The sequence below is a fragment of the Carassius gibelio genome, chromosome B2 (genome assembly GCF_023724105.1).
Source record: "Carassius gibelio isolate Cgi1373 ecotype wild population from Czech Republic chromosome B2, carGib1.2-hapl.c, whole genome shotgun sequence".
Lineage (NCBI taxonomy): Eukaryota > Metazoa > Chordata > Actinopteri > Cypriniformes > Cyprinidae > Carassius > Carassius gibelio.
In genome coordinates, this window is record NC_068397.1 from 7,428,261 (window position 1) to 7,454,673 (window position 26,413).

General features: G+C 35.8%; 1 protein-coding gene across 2 annotated transcripts in view; it reads left to right on the forward strand.

Moving 5' to 3' along the window:
• Positions 1 to 26,413, forward strand: part of LOC127951006 (epidermal growth factor receptor-like) — a 55,701-nt gene that overhangs the window by 20,634 nt on the left and 8,654 nt on the right. For both annotated transcript variants that reach the window (XM_052548568.1, XM_052548567.1), the window contains exons 2-22: positions 10,803 to 10,954; positions 11,192 to 11,378; positions 11,593 to 11,727; positions 11,818 to 11,886; positions 12,311 to 12,429; positions 12,834 to 12,975; positions 13,751 to 13,867; positions 14,309 to 14,435; positions 14,600 to 14,673; positions 14,799 to 14,889; positions 15,024 to 15,223; positions 16,900 to 17,032; positions 17,529 to 17,619; positions 17,802 to 17,959; positions 18,096 to 18,137; positions 20,664 to 20,805; positions 21,083 to 21,205; positions 22,037 to 22,135; positions 23,054 to 23,239; positions 25,613 to 25,768; positions 26,119 to 26,194. In XM_052548568.1, the coding sequence (XP_052404528.1) occupies positions 10,803 to 10,954; positions 11,192 to 11,378; positions 11,593 to 11,727; positions 11,818 to 11,886; positions 12,311 to 12,429; positions 12,834 to 12,975; positions 13,751 to 13,867; positions 14,309 to 14,435; positions 14,600 to 14,673; positions 14,799 to 14,889; positions 15,024 to 15,223; positions 16,900 to 17,032; positions 17,529 to 17,619; positions 17,802 to 17,959; positions 18,096 to 18,137; positions 20,664 to 20,805; positions 21,083 to 21,205; positions 22,037 to 22,135; positions 23,054 to 23,239; positions 25,613 to 25,768; positions 26,119 to 26,194 (2,619 nt within the window). The remainder of the gene's footprint in view (positions 1 to 10,802; positions 10,955 to 11,191; positions 11,379 to 11,592; positions 11,728 to 11,817; positions 11,887 to 12,310; positions 12,430 to 12,833; positions 12,976 to 13,750; positions 13,868 to 14,308; positions 14,436 to 14,599; positions 14,674 to 14,798; positions 14,890 to 15,023; positions 15,224 to 16,899; positions 17,033 to 17,528; positions 17,620 to 17,801; positions 17,960 to 18,095; positions 18,138 to 20,663; positions 20,806 to 21,082; positions 21,206 to 22,036; positions 22,136 to 23,053; positions 23,240 to 25,612; positions 25,769 to 26,118; positions 26,195 to 26,413) is intronic.

Below are 26,413 nucleotides of genomic sequence, written 5' to 3' on the forward strand. Positions count from 1 at the left end.
GTCATCTAATATTATAGGGTTATGACAGGATGATGGCATAATTATGCCCCTGCGAACACTAATTTTGGGTTTCATACACCATTTGGAATGAACTACTGGCTGGATTAGGATAGAACTTTCTTTCAACTCATAACTGGCCATATATACAGCAACAAAAGAGGTCATAAGTCAGTCAATGATCTTAGCCCGACGCTAATGAGAACAGTGCGTCTTTGTTACAATAAAAACACAGACACAGTGTTTACTTTCTGAGAAGAATATATCACAGAAAAAGACACAAATCAAATCTGTGGACAGAAAGACGACAACTATTGAAATGAATCAGCTCTTGGCTCCCTCTGGTTCTTCCAAAATGATGAATAAAGCCCATGACTGTGTGGGCACCAGTGATCACATTAGCAACTCAATGGGTAACGGATCTGAGTATCATGAATAGGCACGTTTTGTTCACACGGTCAGCAGAAGATGAATGTTCACCCGCCTTTTAGGCTCCTAATGCAAGTAATAATGTTCAATAATGTTTCTAATGGGGTGTTTATGTATTTGTCCATAGCGTGCAAACATTTTGCATCAATGGTTTAAAATAATATTGTAAATAATATGAAATGATATAGTTGCGTGAAATCCTGCAGACGTGATCTCACCGCAAGTCCACAAAAGAAAATGCGAAATGCTAGCGTGCTAATGTATTGCTAATGTTACGACTAGGTGCTCAGAAGGTCCTTTTCTCCAGAATTCCAGCCCTGGGCCTCAGGATAAACAAAGTCAAAGATTTGCAAAGTGTAACTGGAGATGTACACCAAGTTGTTAGGGAGTGCTTTCCAAAAGAGATAAACATTTGCTTTAGTTTAGGTCCTTATTTGTCTCTCTCAGAAGGTTTCGAAGAAAAAAAGTGTGATGCTTTGCGAGGTGAATGAAGTCCCCTCATCTGATTAAATTGATTACCCAAACACAACAATGTTTAAGAACACAGTGTCCATCAGGTTCATAAATTGTATCTCCTGTGGAAGATATTTTTTCAATGCACAAACGTGGTATTTTGCTACTTAAAACATGGTGCAACTTCCATGCTGGGGAAGTTACTTTAAAACTTTAGCTTTCCAAGCTAAAAAGCTACATAGAATTACTAATTCCATTTAAGCTTATCTTTAAAAAATAGATATTGTTTATGTCACATATATATATATATATATATATATATATATATATATATATATATATATATATATATATATATATATATATATATATATATATATATATATATATATATATATATATATATATATATATATATATATATAAGATCTATGAAGTGCTCCTGGTCAAGGCCAAGACAACAAAAGCACAAGGTTTTGTTGATATTGTGACAGCACACAGATACAAGTAGATCCTTTGCAGTTCTGAATTATGTATACACTTACCTTTATGTGCAAAAATGACAGCCTATTTTTAAGTTTCCACTGTCATAAAAAAAAATGCAAGTGAGCCCTCTTTAGCTTCCACTCTCTGCACAAACGTTTGGATATGTGCCTAGCAGTGTTCATTTATCTATGTTAAATGTTTAAATTAATACTGTGAAATGCAAGAAGTGTTTTATGTCTGTTTATTTTAGGCAAGTAGTGTTGAATTGAGAAGGCTAAATTGATCAAGCTGCCACTTGGACGTTCCTTTATAAACAAAAACTTGAATTTTACAAACATAAAATGTTCCAAAAAATATTTCTAAATTAACTTAATAAAGAAACCAAAAGAAAAATGACCACTTTGCCATTAAAAACCAAAACTATTTTAATAGCTGTATAATGGGGAATAGAGAGAAAGAGTAAAGACACAGGATCCAGTCGGACTTGGGCTGAGAGTTCTAGGCTGTTGGACATGGGCAGGGCTCATGCAGGACTCTATTCGTTCCCTCATTTCAATTAAAAGTTCCTCCCAGCTTGGCAGGCCCCCAAAACTGCCCGGGCCCATATGCACCTGCATACCCTGACGCTACGCAACTGAACGTTAGGTTTAGGGCTTCAGGTTCATTCATTTTTGTTTTTGCAAATAGTACGTTTTCAAATCATACAAAATTCCAATTTCGTGAAATACTTTTCTCGTAAGATCGGGTTGCCAAAGTAAATATGAAAGAGAGAATGAGAAACAAGTCCAGCATAGGGTGTTACATTTTTGTAGTGATGCGCCAAAATGACATTTTATATAAAACACTAAAACTGAATTTAATAACCAATTAATAAATCAATTAAATGTAATAATCCACACTCAAAACCAGCTTGTATACAAACATTTAAATTAGGCCATTTTAATACCAGTGTCCTAATGATAATGATGATTCTACTTCAATTCATTGGTGAAATATAAACATTTAAATAAAAACAGTCAAAACGTGCCATCAGAGAAGCACTTACGAAACACAACTATTTCGCTCATTGACCGTGTCAAGCGAAACTGAAAATTGAATCCCATGACAAACAGCCTTTCAGCATTTTCTCACACTGTGCACTACATGTTGTAAAAAGCTATTTGTTGAATGAAAAATGCATAGTACTTTTAAACAACTGAGCAAGTGTTATGTGTATTGTTAAGTTTGCTACTCCTCAGCACCGAATACTCATGCGCAGCAGAGGAGGAAGCTGTACAGAGGGCGTAATAAAGTCAACACAGTATCACTTTCTGCTAGTGAAGCCAATAATGCATTTAAAGTACATTCTGTGAAATGAAATACATGGCTCTTCTGTGGGTGTTTTGCATCTGGCTTGGTTCAAACACGCGTCTTTCTTCCCAGTTCTCTCAAATCCGAACTTTCTAGCTATCTCTACCCTCCCCGGAGGCCACTATAGCATCTGGGTTTGGAGTAACGCAATGACTGACCCCATACAAGGAACTTCCTGAAATGTCAGAAGGGCATTTTTTTTCTCTCTCTCTCTCTGTTTTATTGCCATCCACTTTTTCAAATGATAGTGGTGGTGTTTTTGTGTGGATGTGTGTCTCTGTTTGTTCCATCTTTTTCCTGTGTGTTCCTCAAGTCCCTGATCTGGAACGCCCCCACATCTCCACAGTTTTGAGTCTGTATCCCACTCATTGCATTCATTGGAGCCAATCCCAGTTGGAATCCAGAATTGAGCTTTAAAGGCACAGAATACATTATTGTCATCCACACCCTGAGAATCCTTCATTGTGTTGCGATGGTATCTTTGTTTACATTGCGCCATTTGTAGCAGAATACACCTCCTCTGCTGAGCATCAAACAATTCTGTCCTAGCAGGAGAGGGAAGTGTGGGCTTAATGCACAGGAAGAGCTGAGGAAAAGCTTTATTTTCCTCATTAAAACAGATAGTGGTCCTGAGGGGTTTAAACTGCTCTTTAAACATAAAGCCTTGAGCTCTAGATTCAAGATAGATGATTCAGAGACATCAAAATTACTTTACAAAAACATCTGCCTTTATCCTTGTGAGAAATAAAAAACATATGTTCTCTTCCGCACTATCAATCTTCCAGAAAAAGCTTTGAGCCAAAGTGGAGATAAACTTGATACAGTAACTCATTAGGATATCTAGGGAGAAATAACCACCTAAATTAATGTTATCTTAATTATTGGGGCTTGCAATTTTACATTTTAATTTAATATGATTATCCAAAAAAACTATATGTATTTTAATATATTTATATTTTTATTTTTTATATACACCTTTGTGTGATTAATTGCAATTAATTGTATTAATTAACTCGAATATCATGAAAATTAATTAAAGTCTATAGATAACTTTAATTACAATACCGATGTAAGTACAGTTGGATGCAGCAAAAAAAATAAAAAATAAATAAATAAATGTTATTTGAAAAAATATGTTTTGATTTAATATTATAGATGCCTAGTTCCAAGGAATAAATAATTGCTAATTTAATTGCATAGGAAATTATTTAGCATAGCTGTTTCTTTAAAACTGTGGATTTATTTTCTCGTAACTCAATTACATGACTTAAATAGATAATTTAATTCCAAGTAATGATACTGTATTTTGTGAGGGGAAAATGACCTCTTCCCATTTGTCTATTTTATGTTTTCTTGGAAATGGTTTTAGTCTAAATTATTTCTGTCTATTTATTCTAGGTGCATTCAGTAGTTTAAAATGTTTTACAAATTAATTTTGTGTTTGTAAAGAGTCTGAGGCTGTATTATGACACTGTACTCAGACATTTTCTGTAAAACTTGTTTTAATTATGTATAGTGCAGATTACCGCTCAGTGTATTTCGCAATGAAGAAATGTCATGACCTGCAATATTTCGCTAAATGTCAGAAATAATTCTTAGGCTCACAGGTTACTGTTGGTGATGCTAAGAAAATTCAAATCGACAAACTTAATGTAATGTTTTTTTTTTTTTTTTTTTTTGTCTTGTATAATTTTCATGTTGTTTTTCTTATCTCTTTTAATTTGCTAAGAAATCTAATGAAGTGCTGGTCAGTAGCCAATCATTTGTATTCTATAATGTTTTTTTCTTCTATAATTACAAATTTTATGATTGGTTTTATACCACAAACACGCTTTTCTATTTTCATCACAGAATAAGCCATAATATATATTTTATAGTTCCTATACTTTAAAGAACGTATTTTAATTAACACTATTTTTCATATGCTTTATTTATTTATTACCTGGAGATGAATTGGAAAAACACATAAACCAGACATTGAGACAGTTGTGTCTTTATTGTCTTCATGTTTTATCAGTCGAAATGTTTGTGTTTTTTATTTAGCTCAGCTACAGCCATAGATGGCTTTGTCCATATTGGGGATTTCCTGGTACATCATAAGTTATTACTTCTATGAGTCCGCTTTGGACTTTCTACGTGAGAGCGTCCTTTGGATTTGAGTATGAATGAAAAATACAATGCATGAGAGTGTTGAGCACTCTGTAAATTTCACATCACTTCATTTTGAATAAAAAAAAACAAAAAAAAAAAACAAGGTCATCCGTAGATTATTTTTTTGTTTTTGAATATAAATCTAGATTTATTCATTACTGCTCATTGAAAACCTCTACATGAACACGCTTACCGGAAAAAGTGTGGGGGATGAATTTCCATTTTATTAATAGTGGGGGAGGGGCATATTCTACGCCCATGTTAAGAGTGAGGAAGGATAGAATCTCTAACAGGATCTAACTGGTCATGGTAACCACCCAAACCTTTTTTAAGCCGTTTCCGAATAATTTTGCAGTAACATGCTAAAGAAACCAAATTTGCTCACACCCTCTTGAAGAAAGAGCATTTAAAATGCGTGACCAGACAGTAAAAACAAAAAAAATCTTTTGTATTTTGCAACAAGTTTTACATGACTCAGGTTCTTGGTGTTAAACCTGTAGTGTGAGTGCATGAAAAAACACATTAGGAGTTCAGCACACCTACAGCCAGTGGCAATAAGAAACACTCAAACAGTTACATCATATCTGGACAAGAACACAGTATACTTACTGAAGATTAGCCAGCCTAGGTAAAGCCACACCTAACCTTTACTGTCATGGCAGTGGGCCAGAAGGATTGCCAGAAGAAAGCCAACTCAAGCTTTAACGATGAAAAAATTGACTTCAGGTACCTCTGGCCATGATTTTTTCATCACATGCTGGATGAATGGAACATTCTACTGTCTCAAGACGTCATATGTTTTGTGCAACATCCTGTGAAATCAACCTGTCATCTGCTTCAGAAAGCCTTCATTCTGCCTGTGACCGATGCAGGAAATGAGTTACTCCATATCGGCGGTCTTAGATAACACTGTTAAGGCTCTGTTTATGAATTTATCTTGTCCAGTGTGTAGGCGGTAGGCTGATGGCTTTACTCTGGTCTATGAAACACACTTTTATTGCAGTAAGAGTAAAAAAGAGAACAGGGAACCACAGTTTTTCCTACTAAGCTGTTCCTCATAACAGAAGCACTATTCTTCAGAACTACTTAGTACTTTTGCCCAGTTGCTTTAACTGTTGGGCACAAATGAGAATATACACCAAAACTCCCTCTGGAAAACATTTCCACAGAATGTAAGGTGTAAAACAAAGTTAACCTATGATGTCTAATTTGAGTGCTGTGACAGGGGTTTCAAATATAAGCTATATTTGCATGAAAAAAGACTTGTGTGTAATAATGGTGGAATCTAGTTTTTCTATATTTAAAATATAATGAAATATTGAATAACTCACTATAGTTATTTACTTTTCATTTACTAATTTTTGCAATAAATATATTTCTTGTACAGTTAACTTTGACAACCCTAAAAGTCACTTAATAAAAAAAAATACCAATTTCCACAGATTACCAAGAATCCTCTTGAGGCCCACTGGAGGGACCTCAACTGCAGTTTGTAAACTACTGCTTTGAGATATACCATGAGTTCCTCATTCACTTTGCAAATACTGTATACTATAGATCCTTCTAAACAAGTCTGAAGTTTGTATTTGCAACATGTTTTTACTTCAACTCGTCACACATGGATGCCTGGTCAGGACCCCTTGGAGAGTCACTTTTTACCAGTCCAGGTACCCCTTTGGCGTAATTTTGAAGAGTACACCATTGCTTCTTGTACAATCCAGATGCATAGAATTCCTTGCATTCAATTTATAATTGAATTTATATTTATTCAATTTTATAATTAATATATATATATAATAAATGTTTCCGTTAACATACATAATATATGTGTGTACACTGTATCTATTTATTATATAGAAATACAAACATGCATGTATATTTTTAAGAAAAATATGTTTTGTTTATATATATATATATATATATATATATATATATATATATATATATATATATATATAAGAGTATAAAATATTCTGGCCCCGATCCAGAACCATCCCACATTCAAATCCGCCAGTCACATCGCTGTCAAGCCTGCCGGCGGTTCCATTGTCAAGCCCCCCGGTCTGGTTAACTCTCAAACCCTCAGCTGACAGCCCCAGTCTCCTTCACCTCTGTGTAGTATATGCTAAGAACAGAAGAATGCGGAGAAATATAATGTAGGCTCTATCCCATGAATACATTCCAGTGTCGCTTCTAGCCTTTGAGTTCTCTCCAGTGTCGGCTCCAGCCACCGAGTCCTCTCAAGAAACCGGCTTCAGCCCAAGGAGGGCTCCAGTCCCCACATCCAGCCCAAGGAGGACTCCAGTTCCCACTTACATTACAAGTAGGGCTCCAGTTCCCACGTCCACATGCAGACAAAAGTATCGTCACAGTTATTTATTGCAAAAACTGACCACAAAACCAAGTCTTTTGGTGCTTTATGTGCAGAATTGACTGACATTAGTTATTTTAGCTGCGAAAAAATTTCCAAATCGCTTTAGAGTTTGTTCCTCACATAAAATTAATTGTTTGCCCTCAGAACACTTAGTATTTTTTATTTTTTTTTAATGAATGTTATATTCATCAGAACGACAGTAATATACCCCAGTATATAATTTAATGATGATACATTTCTCATGTCCTTTGCATCTTTGTAATGACACCAGAGGGTTCTCAGTAAAAGTAATGGTGTACCTTGCATGTTGAAAAATTATGCTTAAAGGAGACCCAATTCCAAGGGGTCCTTTCTAAGCATCCATATGTGACGAGTTGACGGGATTGAGAGAATGAGATGACGAGAACATTCTTGTATTTTCAGTTTGTTGGTACTGTATGTCAAATACAAGATAAGCTTTGTTGCATAAAAAAAATCTGCTTGTTTTTCAATTCAGCAAATGAAATGTACCAAAATGAAAGAAGCCAAGATATGACCACAGGTTTGTCCTGTAAGTAAATAAATAAACCATAGTTTCAGTTTTTAAATGTGTCACGCTTGGAGATACTTTTGCACAGTCAAGAAATTAGTTGTCTAAAATAGTAGAGGTTGTTTATATATATATATATATATATATATATATATATATATATATATATATATTACTCAAAGAAATAATACACCCAGCGACATGAGTAAATGACACAATTTTCATATTTGGGATTTGGGTAAACTCTCACTTTAAGCACCTTTTTAAGCACCTTTTTCAGACTTCTGTCGCTCACTTGTTTACAAGCATTAGCTTTTCCTTCAAGACCAGACACGTTACAGAATGCGACCCAACAACTTCACAGCTGCGAGTCTTGCCCCTGATCCATGTCAACACCTCATCAAAGTTACAATACTATGAGTCTTGCTGAGGAGACTTGGAGGAGTGAATTCTGCAATTGTGTTGTACAGTTCATACATTCAATGTTAATAGAGAGAGAGATGCTTGTGTGACTGTAGAGCTCCATTCTTCAAGACGTGGTCTCCTTATCTCAAGCTGGCTCCTCTAAATCGCCAACATACATTTTGAAAGTGGCGTCTAGTTTATCCTAAAACTAGAAACAACTTTGACCTGAGACTGGTTGAGTTGTTTGGCCTCACTGATATCTAAGCCTATTAAAGATCTGAATTGCCACCCACACAACAGTGCTTTTTACCACTGACAATGGTTCTTTTCAGGACCCAGAGTTGACCTTGTGGTGATCTTACAACTGTGCTCTTTTACACATGAGCAGCTCATAAAAAACAGCTGATGTACACTGATGTACTTAAACAACTAAGACTAGAACTGAGAGAACAAGAAACTATACCAAGAAGCCCACCATGACCCATGAATACATACTTGTTTATTCACTGTTTTGTCTTTGTGTTGAGGTTATTTTGTCAGTCATATGTGTCTCATCCAAGCGCCAACCTCCAGCTTTCTCTTGTGAAGGCAACACCGAAATTACTAAACTTTAATTTGTCAAATGGCCGCTAGAGGCTGGCTGCAAGAGGGAGTCGATAAACTCCCATGTTAAAATGCACAAATTTACTGCAAAAAAAAAAAAAAAAAACATGTTTACAGCCTGATTCTATTATCAATTATTTTGGTATATAAAGCAAATTTTGCCCTTCATGACAACTGTAATGGGGGTGTATTTTTTATAACTTATCCGTTTAAATTATATTAATTTAATTTAAAGATAATTAAGGGCGTGGCCACTTGAGTGACAGGTGGATTGCTGCTGCTGTCACCACCGTCGCACAAGGTGGGTGTGGATTCAGCAACGAGCTCCCGCCTCTTTGTCCATTTTCGATTATCCGGGAGTGACACGCGGTGTCGTGCTGCCAAGATGGCGATGGCCACCTCCGCCCACTTGGAGCATTACGGACACAACGTCCATGTTTTTATGCAGTTTTATGTTTTTATACAAAATGTCTTATCTAACATTTTGAAATGCTAATTTCCTTCAAGTCAGTGCTAACCCTTTGAATCTGATCAAGTGAAGTCGCTTTTGAAATGACTGGATCTGTCTTCCGTTACACAGTAACATAATCATTACATATGCGATAATGTAATTATTCACAATTTCACAGTCTGATGCATTTATTAGTGGAAACTGCTAAGATGTTTTGTCTCATTGGGGATATCTTGTGGTGCAAAATAGGAGTTGTTGATGATTAATTTTGTGACTAACCATTAAGACCTTACAGTTTTAGTGGCTTCCCTCAATTTTTGCCTTTTAGTGAGAATCTTAACAGTCTCTGCAGCAGTATAGAACAGACTGAATAAATGTTAAAGCAGTTTTTCCCAAATGAGTGTGAGAGAAAGAGTAAGCACTCGGACCATTCAGAGTAGCTTTCTGTCATGAGCACTATTTATCTTGGCCCACCTTTCTGAGTCTTTCTGTTGCCGCTCTGTGCACTTAAAACAAAGCCCACCTACACTGAATTCTGACTGATTCTTTAGCTGCAAAAGACACCTACAGTGTTGACACCTCAGATTGGCTCGGACACCAGCGGCCTAATTTGATTTATTGCAATAAGTTTAGCCTTTTATTTGTGTGTAATAAAGATTTTGAAATTGGTTGGCCAGAGCCTAGACCTGTGCTCTGTTTTGACAATTGCAGTCTACAAACACTCTCCATGTAATTTGTGTAATTGGAACAAATTTGCATTGCAAAATGGGCTAAAATTCCACAAATGTGAAATGCACAAGAAGGCTCGAGACTGTAATTGTTGATAAACTGTGTACAAAGCTTTGATTCATTAATTTGAATTTGAATGTACAATACAGGTTTATTATTTTAATTGATTATTTTAAAGAAAATCTGTAATAAATAATATTATGATGATAAAATTTCAAATAACTGATTTCTATTCTAGTATATTTTAAAATGTAATTTATTCCTGTGATGGCAGGGCTGAATATTCAGCAGCCATTACTCCAGTATCACATGATCCTTCAGAAATAATTCTAATATGCTGATTTTGTGCTTAAGAAACATTTCTGAAAGTGCTTGTGCTAGTTAATTGTATGTAGAAACCCTGTTTAAGATTTTTTCTGAGGATATATATATATATATATTAATGAAGGTATTTTCTATCTATTAAGAATTAAAAGATTCTGTCGTGAATAGAAAGTATTTAAAAAAAACAGTATTTATTTTCAACAGAAATCCTTTGTAACAATGAAAGTCTTTACTGTCAGTGCATCCTTGCTAAAGAAAAGAAGGAAAGATTTGTTTACTTTCCCATGTTTTTAATATTGAATAAATAGAAGAAAACAAAATCAAATTTTAGTGTGTTTAAAAGGATATTCAAAGGTATTTTGGTTGGGAGGTTTTACAGCTAACCAAATTGCCAAAATAATGAAAACTTAATTCACCACCAGATAACATTTTTACTTCTGTTGGTTTTGCTGGTATTGTACTTTTCCTAGTAAAGCCTCAGATGGATTTAATTGGGCTTTCTTTCTCTCTGTGTGTTTAAGTGTGTCAGGGAGCGAACAACAAACTGACTCTTCTGGGAACAGTGGATGACCATTATCAGATTCTGGTAAAAATGTACAGCAACTGCACCGTCGTTCTGGAAAACCTGGAAATCACATATATGACCGAAAAACATGACTTGTCCTTTCTCAGGGTATGATATATCCATTTTCACACTATGATCAACGTTTTTTTATTGTTACCTTAGTGATTGGTTGTATTGTAAGTCATCTGTACACCATATATGCTAAATCCAGTTTATATTTCATGTCATATTTAAAAAAAATTAAACTATATGATATTCCAGACAACTCTTTATATAGTTTCAGTGTTGTAGGTTTAGTGAGGTTTGTGTTTAATGTTATTTTGTGTTGTTGTTCCTGATTTTTAGAGCATTCAAGAAGTTGGTGGCTATGTTCTTATTGGGATCAACACGGCTCCCAGAATCCCTCTTGAGAACCTACGCATCATCCGTGGCCACTCTCTTTATGACGACAAATATGCTTTAGCTGTCCTCCTGAACTACAACAACAGCATTGGGCAAGGCGTAAACGAGTTGCCACTGACTAGCTTAACTGGTATGTGGTTATGTAAAACTGTTCTTTGTGTGTCTGTGCGTGTGTTCCCTGATAAATTAGAATAACAAATGCTCCTAAATGCTTTATGTCTTTCGCACATTCGTTTTGTCGAGGGAATCATATTTATTACTTCTCATAGAAGTTATATTTGGAAAATATGAATAAACCTATATTTCAAATGTGAGGTTTGTCATACGTCATTTTACTTTCCTAGAAATCCTGAAGGGTGGGATCAAATTTGCCAGTAACAATCATTTATGTAACGTGGAGACCATCCAGTGGACTGATATTCTGAACATGAAGAGCCAGCCTAAAATCAAAGAGACGGAACCAAGCTCCGCAGAACACTGTATGTCCCTCTGAAGTTTGTACACGTATATTAAATGGTACTAATTAATTCTGCATTTTGACTGAGAATGTTCTACTTTACCTCCCACAGGTAAGAAGTGTGACCGGAGCTGTTACAATGGGTCCTGTTGGGGCCCTGGTCCCCAAAACTGCCAAAAAAGTAAGTGCTCTTAAACTACTCAAGTGCATCAGATTTATTCATTTAAACAAATTCAGTTGTGGCATTTACACTTGATATTTTAGATCCGGTTTGATAGGGTAAACCTGGGTTATCTTTTTGCACATGTTTCATACTGTTCATATTTAACCCTGGGTTAGTAATACGTAGTCCCACTGCAAAATTCACTGGAGTAACGATTTAGGATTTCTGCTTCATGAGGAGTTTTTAATGCGCCTCTTTAGTTTATTTACTTGATCCCTGGCTTATATTTCACAACTGCTGAAAAAGCACTACTTGACCCCCAGAGGAATGTTTTGAAAACTCTTCAGAAGAATATTGAATTGTTGTTGCTGTGCTCAATTCTAGCAAACACAGATAGTACTGTCAGGGTCTGTGAAGTTTCTTCTCTCTCTGTAATATCTAGTGACTAAGGTGATATGTGCGGAGCAGTGTTCAGGGAGGTGTAAGGGGTCCAAACCAATTGACTGCTGTAATGAACATTGTGCTGCTGGCTGCACTGGACCCAGACCAACCGACTGCCTGGTGAGAACCACACATATACAGAATAAGATTAGCTTCTTAATAATTCACTTGTTTAATCATTAATCTTTCAGTACATACTGAATGCTACATGTAAGCCTAAACACAGTTAGTAAAGTCATCCATAGCTGTAGAAATAATGTTTAGATATAATTATGAACTGAACTAGTTCAGAGTGAATAATGACAGTCATATGACTCAAAATGTGAGAAATTCACAGCAGCTTGAATGTGTTAAAAACTATAACACTTATTTTGATTAAATAACAGTACAAGGCTTGTCTGCAGTATTACAGTGAAACATTAATTCCCAGTGAAGTGTACAGATGCAGTAAAAGTAACCTCGGGGGCAATGAAAAACTTTCAGACTAGTGCGCTCATGGGAAATGTTGTTTGTGTGTTCTGTAGGCCTGTAAGGACTTCCAGGATGAGGGGACATGTAAGGACGCATGTCCACGGCTCATGCTCTACGACCCCAACACCCACCAGCTCGCTTCCAATCCTGACGGGAAGTACAGTTTTGGAGCAACGTGCATCAAGAATTGCCCACGTAAGTCGTCTCAAGAAAAACACATAACCATAACAGGTGAATTTAGGCTGTTAGAAAATAAGTTCATGACAAAATGAACAGTTTGTCATCATTCACTCACCCTCATATGGTTCCAAACCTTTCCTTTTTTTCTTCTGGTAAACACAATATAAAGATATTCCAAAGAATGATGATAACCAAACAGTTGCTGGTAGCCCTTTACATCCACACTATAGAAGTCAGTGGCAACTGGTAAATGTTTGGTTACCAAAATTTTCAGAAATATTTTCTTTTGTGCTCAGCAGAAGAAATAAATGTATACAGATTTGGAACAACATGAGGGTGATTGAATAATGATAAAAAAAATATATATAAGTTGGGGGAGTAAGGGATTTATTTATTTAACCTTTATTTAACCAGAAAAGACTGAGATTAAAAATCTCTTTCACATGAGTGTCCGGGTTAAAATGGGCAGCAATGCAATCAGTTTCATCACAGATTTACGCAACTCAAATGAAAACAATTAAATCTTAAGATTAAATCTTAATCTAAAGAAATCTTGAACTATACCAATCTGGAGATAAATGTTTTAGGGGACCAGGGTTAAAATCTAAATGACACATGCCAGGCAGAGAGAAATAATGTTCAATTGTTGCTCAACTTTGGTTTCTGAATAACATTTCAGAAAGCGACTTTACCATGACAGAAGGATGCTGTGTTGTGCTGCTTTTTTTGGTTGGGGTTAATGACTCTGGAGTGATTGTTGGTTTGGTTTTTTTTTTGTTTTTTTTCTCAGACAACTATGTCGTAACAGACCATGGGGCATGTGTAAGAACATGCAGCCCTGGCACCTATGAGGTGGATGAGGGTGGAGTTCGGAAATGTAAGAAGTGTGATGGCCTGTGTCCAAAAGGTACAGTTGAAACTGCTGCTCAGGAATATGCCGTTTTGTAAATATCCAGCTTGTTTCTTTATATTTCTTTTTCTAGTTGAGCAAATACATTAGTCTTGTTTTAGGATCTATTCGATCTATTCATCGTCTGTCCTACCATAATATTGCAAATATATATAATGTGTGTACTTTTATGTTTGCATTTGTAGCTGACAGACAAATTTAGTTTTAATAAATTCATACACCAGATTCATTTAAATTAGTTTTCAAACTAAAGTCATTTCAGGTTTGGACTAAAGTTTTTTATTTTTTTTTTATTTATTCAAAGCATAAATTCAGTCAAGTGTGTCTAAACCTTTTACTGGTAGCATAAGAGTTGAATTTATTATTGCCTTCATGGCTAATTCTTTACTTAAGAAAGAAGTTGCAGTTAATATTGAATGTTTCCTGCCTTCCCTCTAGTTTGCAATGGGCTGGGAATGGGGCCTCTGCTCAATGTCCTGTCAATCAATGCCAGCAACATTGATTCCTTTGAGAACTGCACAAAAATCAGCGGAGGTGTTGCAATTCTCACCACGACATTTAATGGGTGAGAAGGATGTTTCACGCTCTCTGATCAATACGATTTAATTCCACATTGCTTAGTGCCATTCCTTGTTGCTTTAAGACAATTATACTTTGAATATTTTTGAAACATATTTGAATTATTTAGATTTGTGTCTCTTAAATCCTTCTTATTACTATTATTAACAGTGACCAGCATACTAAAACTCCAGGACTGGACCCAGCCAAGCTCAACATATTCAAAACTGTAAAGGAAATCACTGGTGAGAGTGCTGTGGTTTAATATTGGACATTTGGAATGGTTAAAATGGTGTTTCATGTAGGGGACCTTTAGCCCCTCAGTGTTCATAAATATTCCTGAAGATATTCTTCCTCTCCTAACTCAAAGGCTACCTGGTGATTCAGCAGTGGCCGAAAGACATGCCATCCCTCAGTGCTTTTGAAAACCTTGAGGTCATCCGTGGACGTACAAAAAAGCAGTAAGTCAAAATACTGCAGTCTCAAATATGTCAGCAATCTGAGAATTTTGACACATGACGATAAATTGTTCCAAAATGAATCATGCTGTTTGTTTTGTTAATAAAGACACCCCATGTTCTTTCTGCTCCCACAGAGGGGCCTTCAGCTTCGCTGTCACCCAAACTCAAATCACACATTTCGGCCTGCGTTCGCTGAGGGAGATCAGTGATGGTGATGTGGTCATTGCTCAGAATAAGCATCTCTGCTACACCAGCCTTGAGCACTGGAAACGGTTCTTCAAATCTGATCAACAGTCTGCCAAAATGATAAAAAACGCTGATGCTGCCATCTGCGGTAATGAATTAACACAATAACACCTGTCAAATAATTGATTGGTTCATTGATTGGTAGTTTGGTTCAACCAAAAATGACAATTCTGATGCAAGTTACTCCCACGTGGAGTGTCATTCCAAACTAAAAACGCAAAAGGAGAATTTTTAAACAATCTTCGCACAATCCTTTTCCAAATGCAGTTCATAGTGTCCACATCTGTCAAACTTTAAAAAGCGCATTAATACTGTACAGGTATGTACTTTGTAAGTAATAAACAGTGTTGGCCTAGTAACTCAACAAATGTAATATATTACTCATTACTAGTTCCTACTTTCAAAATAATATGTTTACATTACTTATTACTCCCGGCCAACAGTAATTCTTTGCATCACTAGTTACATTACTTTCCCATCACATCCCCAAAAAATCTGAATCCATGAAGTTAGAGATGAATGAAGAGTACAACTGACTCAAACTGATGACAAGCCGAATTTTTTTAAACAACTTCTGTTATTTAATAAAGCAGCAAGATAGTAAAATCTGCAACAGGTTCTCAAGAAGGTAGAACCCTTCAAACATGTTGGGATTCGCAGTAGATAAAGTGTTAGTACCATTATACAATTTACATGTGACATTGATGTCTTGGTCATCCTTTCTCCCTACAAAATTCAAATAATGGCTGTATTTCCAACTGCTATATGATGTGGGCTTCTCCGTCTTCTCCATCTTCCGGTGATGTCACATTTATATAAAATAATCAAAATTAATTGGGATGATTGAATTTGATTGTAATTGATGTAATTGATTGATTGATAGTAACTGTAATATTATTTATTTAAATTTAATTAGTAATTATTACCAAGTAGTAAGTAATATTTTTATTGTAAAGCATTAATAATAACTAGTTAATACCCAACACTGGTAATAAACAGCTAATAAGCAACTAGTTAATAGTATTCCCAAATCTAAAGTGTTAACGAAAACTCTTCAAAAATGTATTTTTCTACATTCCACAGAAAATAAAAACTTGGTAACACTTTAGAATAGGTAACACTCGTTAACTATGACATTTCTCTCAATAAATTCTTAATTTGCTGCTTATTAATAGTTAGTTAAGGTAGTTGTTAGGTTTAGGTATTGGGTAAGATTAGGGGTGTAGAATAAGGTCAAGTAGAATAAGGCATTAATATGTTCTTAATTAGCACTAATACATGGCTAATATTATAGTAATATGCACGCTAATAAGCAACTAATACGTGTTACCTATTCTGAATTGTTACCAAAAACTTAAAGATTTGGTGAATGAGTAAATAGCGCCAGAATTCTCTCTTTGTGAAAGAATGTTTTACATGTTTTCTTTCACAGACATTTGACTTTAAAACACACATGTTGGTTTCACTTTATTTTAAAGCGCCCTTTAACACATTCTGTTGACTATAATAACATTGCAGCTATCTATTAACTCTCACTAGAGTGTTAGTAGAGTATTAGAAGACTGGGAGGGTTAGGGTTAGAATAAGTTGACATGCAAATTTAGAATGTCTGTTGGGACACCATCATAATGAAGAGTCAGCAGATATTAATCAGACAGTCTACTACTACTCTAATAGTACTAATAGTCTAATCTAATCTACTCTAATAAAGGGACCATCAAAATAAAGTGTTACCCTTATCTTTTGTGTTGATATCTTTTACAGCGAATCAGAACAGCACGTGTGATGAGATGTGCACGAATGATGGCTGTTGGGGTCCTGGTCCCACCATGTGCTTCACCTGTAAGCATTACACCCGTAAAAAACACTGTGTGGCTTCCTGCAACCTGCTGGCTGGGTGAGCCTTATTATGCCTTCTCAGTTTATCCATGTTTAAACGCTTAATAACAGGTCATGTCTCTGAATGCAAACATTTAAATCCTTATCTTAAATGTGTTTATTTTTATTAAACCACTTCATTTATTTTGTGATCATAGCCGGCTGACTACATATTACCCCTTACTTTGGCCTACTTTTAATGAAAGCAAAATAGAAATAGGGCATGGAAACGTCTGGAAAAGTGGCACAACTATTATTTTTTTAATTTGGTCACACTTTAGTTTTGGGACCAGTTGTCACTATTAACTCTTAACATTCTACATAAAGGAATTTAGAATGTGATAAAGCATTAATATGTGCTTTATAAGTAATAATAAACAGTATTATGCTAGTAAAATGCATGCTAATACTGTAAGTAACGTTGTCCCAAAGCGAATGTTTCACCATTTTTTTTTTTTTTTGGTTCAATTATGATTTCAGCTATATTGACCAGATTGCATTTTTTGTCCATACAGTGAACCACGTGAATATGAGGTCAATAAAACATGTGTCGAGTGCGACCCTGAATGTCTGCTCAAGAATGAATCCCTGACCTGCACCGGCCCTGTAAGTATCAAACCCATTCAGCAATACCAAATATTCTACAGGCAGTAAACAGTGTTTGTTCTTTTCTTTTTTTTTCTTTTTTCTGTCCCAGTTGTGTTCTGGAGACACATCATTAAATTCACATCACTTGAAGACTGTAGAAAAAGTTGTGTGTTGCCATCTAATTGCCAACTTTTGTCCAGGGACCTGACAAATGTACAGCTTGTGCAAACTACAAAGATGGGCCGCACTGTGTAACACGCTGCCCACAAGGCATACCCGGAGAGAAGGACGTACTCATTTGGAAATATGCTGACGCGATGCGAGTATGCCAGCCCTGTCATGAGAACTGCACCCAGGGGTGAGTGAGGCATCCTAAATGATGCTTTATTTGAATGTAATGACATGAAATTATCATTTGTGTAATTTAACCAGGTTCATCAGGGATTGCAATTTGCATTTATTGTGACTGATTCAATTTATGTTTTGAATTGCAGATGTACTGGACCTGATCTGAAGGACTGCAAAGATTTCAAAGGGTAAGAATCTGCCCCATAATGCTTTGCTGCATGCATCCCTTTTCTAGAATATCCCAAGAATAATAACGTGTATCCTCATATAAACCCAATAATTTCTGATGAAAAACTAAAGAGGCTGTGAATTGTTGCATATTTTTAGAAAATGGTACCAAATACTCAAGCATTGGTCACAGTATGGAATAATGATGCATATGATGACAAATAAAGGAAGATATCCTTCTTGAGATTAGTGTGCCTTTCTGCTGAAGTGTAATAAATCTAGAAATGATTTTCGCTTGTACAGGATGATGATGCATCATCCTGTATTATTATTACCATATATATATAAGTCTATAAATCATATACAGGCCTATTTTTTTATTTAAAGTGGAACTAAAATGACAAAACAACATAAATTCACACCTGATTCCTTTAAGTTGGCCTTATTAGTTATTATAAATAATGAAATGCCTCAAACGCCTCCCTTCATGCCTCAAACGTTCCACCATCATCCCCATCCCTAAGAAACCCAAAATTACAGGACTAAATGACTACAGGCCTGTGGCTCTAACGTCTGTAGTCATGAAGTCATTTGAAAAACTGGTGCTGGCCCACCTGAAGGACATCACTGGGCCCTTGCTGGATCCTCTTCAGTTTGCCTACAGAGCAAACAGGTCTGTGGACGATGCAGTAAACATTGGACTGCATTATGTTCTGCAACACCTAGACAGACCGGGGACTTATGTGAGGATCCTGTTTGTGGACTTCAGCTCGGCCTTCAACACGATCATCCCAAACCTCCTCCTGCCCAAACTAAATCAGCTCTCCGTGCCCACCTCAGTCTGTCAGTGGACCAACAGCTTCCTGACAGACAGGCAGCAGCTAGTGAGGCTGGGAAAATACACATCCAGCACCCGTACAATCAGCACCGGAGCTCCCCAGGGCTGCGTTCTCTCCCCACTGCTCTTCTCCCTGTACACCAACGATTGCACATCTAAGGACCCCTCTGTCAAGCTCCTGAAGTTTGCAGATGACACCACACTCATCGGCCTCATTCAGGACGGTGACGAGTCTGCTTACAGACAGGAGGTAAAAGAGCTGGCTGTCTGGTGCACTCTCAAAAACCTGGAGCTTAACACCCTCAAAACAGTGGAGATGATCGTGGACTTCAGGAGAAACCCCCCTGCACTCCCCCCACTCACCATCATGAACAGCCCTGTGACTGCAGTGGAGTCATTCAGGTTCCTGGGAACCACCATCTCTCAGGACCTGAAGTGGGACATTCACATTGACTCCATCGTAAAAAAGGCCCAGCAGAGGTTGTACTTTCTCCGCCAGCTGAGGAAGTTTAACCTGCCACAGGAGCTGCTGAAACAGTTCTACTCCACCATCATCGAATCCATCCTCTGCACTTCAGTAACTGTCTGGTTCAGCTCAGCTTCTAAATCTGACCTCAGAAGACTACAGAGGGTAGTCCGGACTGCTGAGCGAATCATCGGTTCAACTCTCCCATCTATTCAAGAACTGTACTTATCCAGAGTGAGCAAAAGAGCTGGCAAAATCACTCTGGACCCCTCACATCCAGCACACTCCCTCTTTGAACTGTTGCCATCTGGTCGACGCTACAGAGCACTGAGCACTAGAACGACCAGACACAGGACAAGTTTCTTCCCTCAGGCAATCCATCTTATGAACAGCTGACAATAATGGCGAACACACTACACTTTATATTTATATACACACACACTTTATTTATCTAACACACATACTTAGTATACACTTAAATTTTGCACACAATATATATGTACATACATAACTTCACTTTGTAATATACCTGCCTACAATTGTCATTTGTATATTGTCATTCACTGTCTACATATTTGTATTTTTTATTCTTTTATTATGTGTTTTATGTTCTGTCGCTGTCATTCTGTTGTACTGCGGAGCTTCTGTCACGATAACAAATTCCTCGTATGTGTAAACATACCTGGCAATAAAGCTCATTCTGATTCTGATTCTGATTCTGAAAACATTAGAAATTTATTTATGGAATAATTGAAAATTAACTTCCATAAATTATGATAAATATATAATATATAAATAAATATAAATATAAAAATTAATAAATATAAAATATATTTTCAAATATATATATATATATATATATATATATATATATATATATATAATATATATAAATAAATACATAATTAAATTAAACAATAAAAACAACACCATGCCACTGGAGACCTTCTTACTAATTATGGGGAGGGATATAAATATATAAATAAATAAATACAAAAGAAATCTAAATTTTAATAGAAATCCAAAGACATCTAACACATAGATATTTTTATAAATTAATTCCTATTCAAATTAATTCACAACAAAAAATTCAACATTTTAAACTCAAAACTCTTCACATGGTATAAATCTAAATAATATCTAAGAGCGTAACCACTCGGTTCTGAGATCTAGTGACATCTCAAGAGAGGACCATCTTCCACTGCAGAAAGTTCAACTCAGTAATGTTCCTTTGGTCTGTAGCTCGGGTTTGCCCATGATTGCCGCTGGTGTGGTCGGAGGTCTGCTGGCGTTTGTTATCCTGGCTCTAGGAGTTGCTGTTTTTCTGCGCAGACGGCACATCAAAAGGAAGAGAACCTTACGACGACTCCTGCAAGAAAGAGAGGTCAGATCACAAGACAACCATAATCTGAATATTCGGAGTATCTACTGTTAAACAACCAAAGACTTTAAGTAAGAGAGCTGGCAGAGCTTGGTGAAACCATGTAAGATCAACGCAGTGAAGCCAGTTTACTGTTGTAGTGTCAACAGTGAATGCTGATGGAAATCATTCAATGAGGCAGTATGAGATACAGACAGATCCGTGTCATCCAATACTCATTCAAAGACAGGATGTGTTTGTGCATTGAGGGCAGCTTTCCTGACTCTATTTGTCTTTACAGCTAGTGGAGCCTCTGACCCCAAGTGGCAAAGCCCCCAACCAGGCCTTGCTGCGCATCCTCAAAGAGACGGAGTTCAAGAAGATCAAAGTGCTTGGGTCCGGAGCTTTCGGCACTGTGTATAAGGTGACTGACCTCCATTTAAAGGGACAGTTCACCCCAAAATAACATTTGGTCATCATTTACATGTCCTCAAGCTGTTCCAAACTTGTACGAGTTTCTTCCTGTTGTTGAACATAAAATAAGATTTTAAAGAATGTGGGTAACCAAACATTATGGGGAACAGAAAATATTCCATATTCTTCAAAATATATTCTTTTGTGCTCAGGAGAAGATAGAAGTTCATACAGGTTTGGAACAACATGAGGGTGAGTAAATGATGACAGAACGTTAAGTTCCGTTAGGATCTTTTTAAAGGTTTTACTCCCCCCAAAAATGGAAATTTTGTCTTTAATCACTTACCCCCATGCCGTTCCAAACCCGTAAAATCTTTGTTCGTCTTTGGAACACAATTTAAGATATTTGGGGATCTTTTATATTTTGGGATATTTAAGTATGCGCCACGCTGCGCTGATGCATTGTTTGCTTCCAAACATAAGTGGTAAAAAACTGTTTTTTATCCAAAATATCTTACATTTTGTTCTCAAGATGAACAACGCTTTTAGGGGTTTGGAACGACATGGGGGTAAGTGAATAATGTCGTTTTGGGATGGAATATCCCTTTAAGGTTGCTTATTTAAAAACGTGTTGCTACGTGCTTTTTTCTTCTTTCCTCTTACAATGCCTTCTTCATTTTCTCTAAACCACAAGCACAATTAGTTGTTGATCTGTAGAAATAAAGGTTATCTCTTTATCTCAAGATGATTTCAGCTGTCAAACCTCATCGGTTACAAAACACTGGGTGTTACTTTGTTTGCAGCGTGAGATATTAAAACAGATATGTGTCCGTTCCTGCAGGGCTTGTGGGTTCCAGAAGGAGAGAGTGTGAAGATCCCTGTCGCCATTAAGGTCTTACGAGAAGCCACGTCTCCCAAAGCAAACCAGGAGATCTTGGATGTGAGTATCAAGAGTCTGAATTTTGGTGTTCGTTATGTCACATCAGACCTTATTCACTTCCATTTTTATCATTTAAAAAGATAACTGTGTATTTGACTAAAATCAAACACCAATAATGTGATTATTCTTGCATTTGTGCTGTTTCTGTGTGATCCAATTAACATGTTAATTATTTCAATAAACACAAACAGTAAAACCGGCATTTCATCATTTTAGTCAAGATAATGATTGCACAGAAAAGGCCTTATTCTCCAGTGACGGGTGCAGCTGAAATCTATCCTGCATAACCTTGAGTTAAAGGGTAATCTGACCAAGTCCCACTGGACGTTGTGTGTGGAGTTGATACAGAACATAAAACTTCAACCTGGAGGAGGAATTCCTGCTTTTTGAATCACTGCAATAGCAAACAAGACCTTTCTAACACAAAGAATGTAATTTCCTCCAATATTCTCTTTGATTGTGAGGATGTGGCTGTGCAGGCTGCTTCTCAAGGTCACTTTGAAGATAGCTCATCTATGTAAACACCCAGTATAACCTTCGGAGAATCTGTAGAAACTCAAATTTAACAGATCTGCACAAACATTGAATATTAAAAAAATAAAAATAAATAAATGAAGTAGAGGTTGAAATAGAGGCCAGCCACTCCCTCATTTTTTGCAAAGAAAAGGTTGTTGGTATTGGCAGCTCTAAGCTCTAGGAAATATCTAGTTTATTGCCCCGGGTTTGATTGTTAGTGTTCCTGCTAAGTTTAGATTTTCCTGCAGCATTTTTCTTCAGAATTCAAGGCCTCCATTCCTTCAAATATTTTCTAATGTGCTTAAGGCACCTCATTTGTTAATTTTAAGTCTTTAGAGACTATAACATTGTTGCTTTATGATATGTACAGTATTTTCTGACCTCATTTGTTTGCATCTAAAGGAGGCCTATGTGATGGCAAGTGTTGAGCATCCTCACGTGTGTCGTCTGCTCGGCATCTGCTTGACCTCCACTGTCCAACTTATCACCCAGTTGATGCCCTACGGCTGTTTGCTGGACTACGTCCGAGAAAACAAGAACAACATCGGCTCTCAATACCTGCTCAACTGGTGTGTGCAGATTGCTAAGGTAAATTGATTTTTCTTTTAATTATTATTATTTTTTAATCTCATCCCTTCTGCTAACCTCGGAGTCATTTCATTTGATGACGAACAGATGTTTGAGATGTCAATTGAATGTGTTCATTACAATTTATTATTAAAATAAAATATTTGAATATATGATTTTTCTATTCAAACTTTTATTATTTACAATCATTTAAACGTAGTATCAGTGTTGGAGAGTAACTAGTTGCATGAAACAACTTTACATAATTTAATTACAAAATAAATGTGAATGTAATCTGTTAAGAGTTAATTTTAAATTTTAAAATTATTATAATCGTATTATAATCTTGATGAATGATTTTAAAAGTCTGACAGTAATCAGTGTAGAATTCTACTATAAGGTTAACCATGCCTGGTTTAAAACGTTTAACAATTGAAAACATTTTTTACAAATTTAGAAAACTAATATAAAAAGAATCAAATGTAATCAGTTACATAATAAAGTAACTGAAATAGTTACACTACTTATTACAATTTAAATAGGGTACCTTGTAATCTGTAACCTATTACATTTCCAAAGTAACCTTCCCAACACTGTTTATTACTTAAATACAATTATTAATAATGCTTTGTACACAGATTCTTCTTATTAGCAATTCATTTGATTGCTCGTTAATTGATTGGCATCCTGGGTCCTGTTCTCTTTGTTGTTGTTGTTTTTACTTTTATAGATTTTTCCACTGTATGATATAAGGAAAAGGGGAAAATGTAATTGGTTTAATATGCTATGGTTAAAGCTGAACTAGATGATAAAAGGAGACATTTTTACATTTGGAATGAAGTGATGTGCCTATCCAGGATTCTTGCTGGTGATATGAAACTAAAAATAAGTATAATCACTCACAGATCTGTACCACTCACAAATACTCAAAACATTAATTTTAGTCATATCTAATTTCTGAAGTGCAAATCAGTTGCTGCGAAGATTCTTTTAGCAGACAGGTATTTTTGGTTCCCATTGCTGAGGGAATACTTTAATAAAAAAACAAAAAAAACTTTGATCGGAATATGACTAGAAAATGTATGATATGGTTGGTATGTTGATTTAACATTCTGAGAAAAGCTTGTTCAAATATACTTTCATGTTCCTGAATACCGACCGTTGACTGTCTTTTTGTTTGAAAATCATCCATTTGCGCAGTAATTCTAATGATCCATGTATTGTTTTCATTTATCCATGCACCTCTTAGAGCCTGTTTACACTTGTTTTACATTTCACACATTGTGATCGATCAATGAATGACATTTGATTTAAACAGATGTTTTTAGAGATATCAATTAAATGGACTATTTAATGGGCAATTAATTATTAAAAATAGGTATTTTAATAAATTTGTAATACAGTATATATATATATATTTTTGTTATATATTGTTTAAAGGTGCAATGTGTAATATTTACCATGATCTATTTACAGAAATGCAATATAATATATATAACTATGTTTTCAGAGGTGTATAAAGACCTTTAATGACCCATTATGTTTTTATTACCTTAGATAGATCTATTTCTATCTACATACACCGCAGGTCCCCTTACATGGAAGTCGCCACCATGTTTGTACAGTAGCCCTAAATGGACAAACTGCTCTTCAAGAGCGCATTTCGTCACTTTGTTGTTTTTGCGCATAAAACACTGACAAAATGATGAACAAGTACATTAACATTCGCAATAACATTGATTTATTGAATAATTAAGTCAGTATAATTCCTTGATTTACCATTGTAAAGAAATCTCATTGCTCTCTGCTGTCTTTACCGATGACATCTTTACCTGCGTCGGCCACCGTAGCTTCCTTTTCTAAGGGGGGTGGTGAGCGCGGGACTGAGCCGTTGGTTGCAATTCACAACCTCACTGCTAGATGCCGCTAAAAATTACACAGTGCACCTTTAAATTCATTATTTTAAAGGAAATGATTCATTACGATGATTAAAAATGTATTTAATTATTGATTGATGGGGCACCCTAGTTTAATTTACGTTTTCCCTTAGAGCATATTTACATTTGTTGTTGTATTTTCATGTCATGGTTAGTCAGTTTGCTCTCAGATTCATTGTGTATGTCATTATGCTTCTTTTACACGTGAAGATTCTGTATGTGGCTCATAAACACTTAACACTTGGTCTTTTCATGATTGCATTATTGAAGTTCCAGATGTAAATACTCCTGTATCATAACATTTAAATTCGCTTTTGGGATGATATGCAGTCATGAAGCCCATATTAATACATTTTATTCTGTTGTTGGTAAATGTTTATTCCAGCCTGAAGAAGTGCATCATTATGTTTACTAATGTCAACTAAAGTCTTTTGAAATACTCTTTGACTTTTATTAGGGCATGAATTACCTAGAAGAGCGTCATCTTGTGCACAGAGACTTGGCTGCTCGTAATGTGTTGGTAAAGACCCCTCAGCATGTGAAGATCACTGATTTTGGCTTGGCCAAGCTGTTGAATGCCGATGAGAAGGAGTATCACGCAGATGGTGGAAAGGTCTGTTACTTCTTTTTTAGGAAAGTGGATCATGATGACAGAAGTTTAGCAGTTTTTCATTTTACTAGATGAAAACTGTCCCTGAATTGTCAAGTCAAATTTATTTGTATAAAGATTTTTACAATACACATAATTTCAAAGCAGCTTTACAGAAATGTATACTGTAGTGTATATAATAAATGTCATAAAAACTAATGAGGTGATGAATATGGCCTTATTAATGTCTCAGTGGTATAAGGCTAAGACTACTAACAATCAGATGTTCATCTCTAGAATGCATCTAATGAGATCACTTCCAATTCTAACATTTAAAATAGAGATTTTGATCATCTATCTATGTCCTTCAACAGGTGCCAATAAAATGGATGGCACTTGAATCCATCCTGCACAGAACATACACCCATCAGAGTGACGTCTGGAGTTATGGTTAGTAACAGTTATCTAATGTAAGAAATATTTGCCCTTGCTTTTTTCAGACGGTAAAGTTACATTTTTTTTTAGTTTATTTTACTAATAGACTTCTATGGAAGCCTGTTTCCACCACTGTATAAAACATAAAAAAGGTAATTGCGACTTTTTATCTCATAACTGCGTGATACAAACTCGCAATTCAGACTTTTTTTCTCAAAATGACGTGAAATAAAC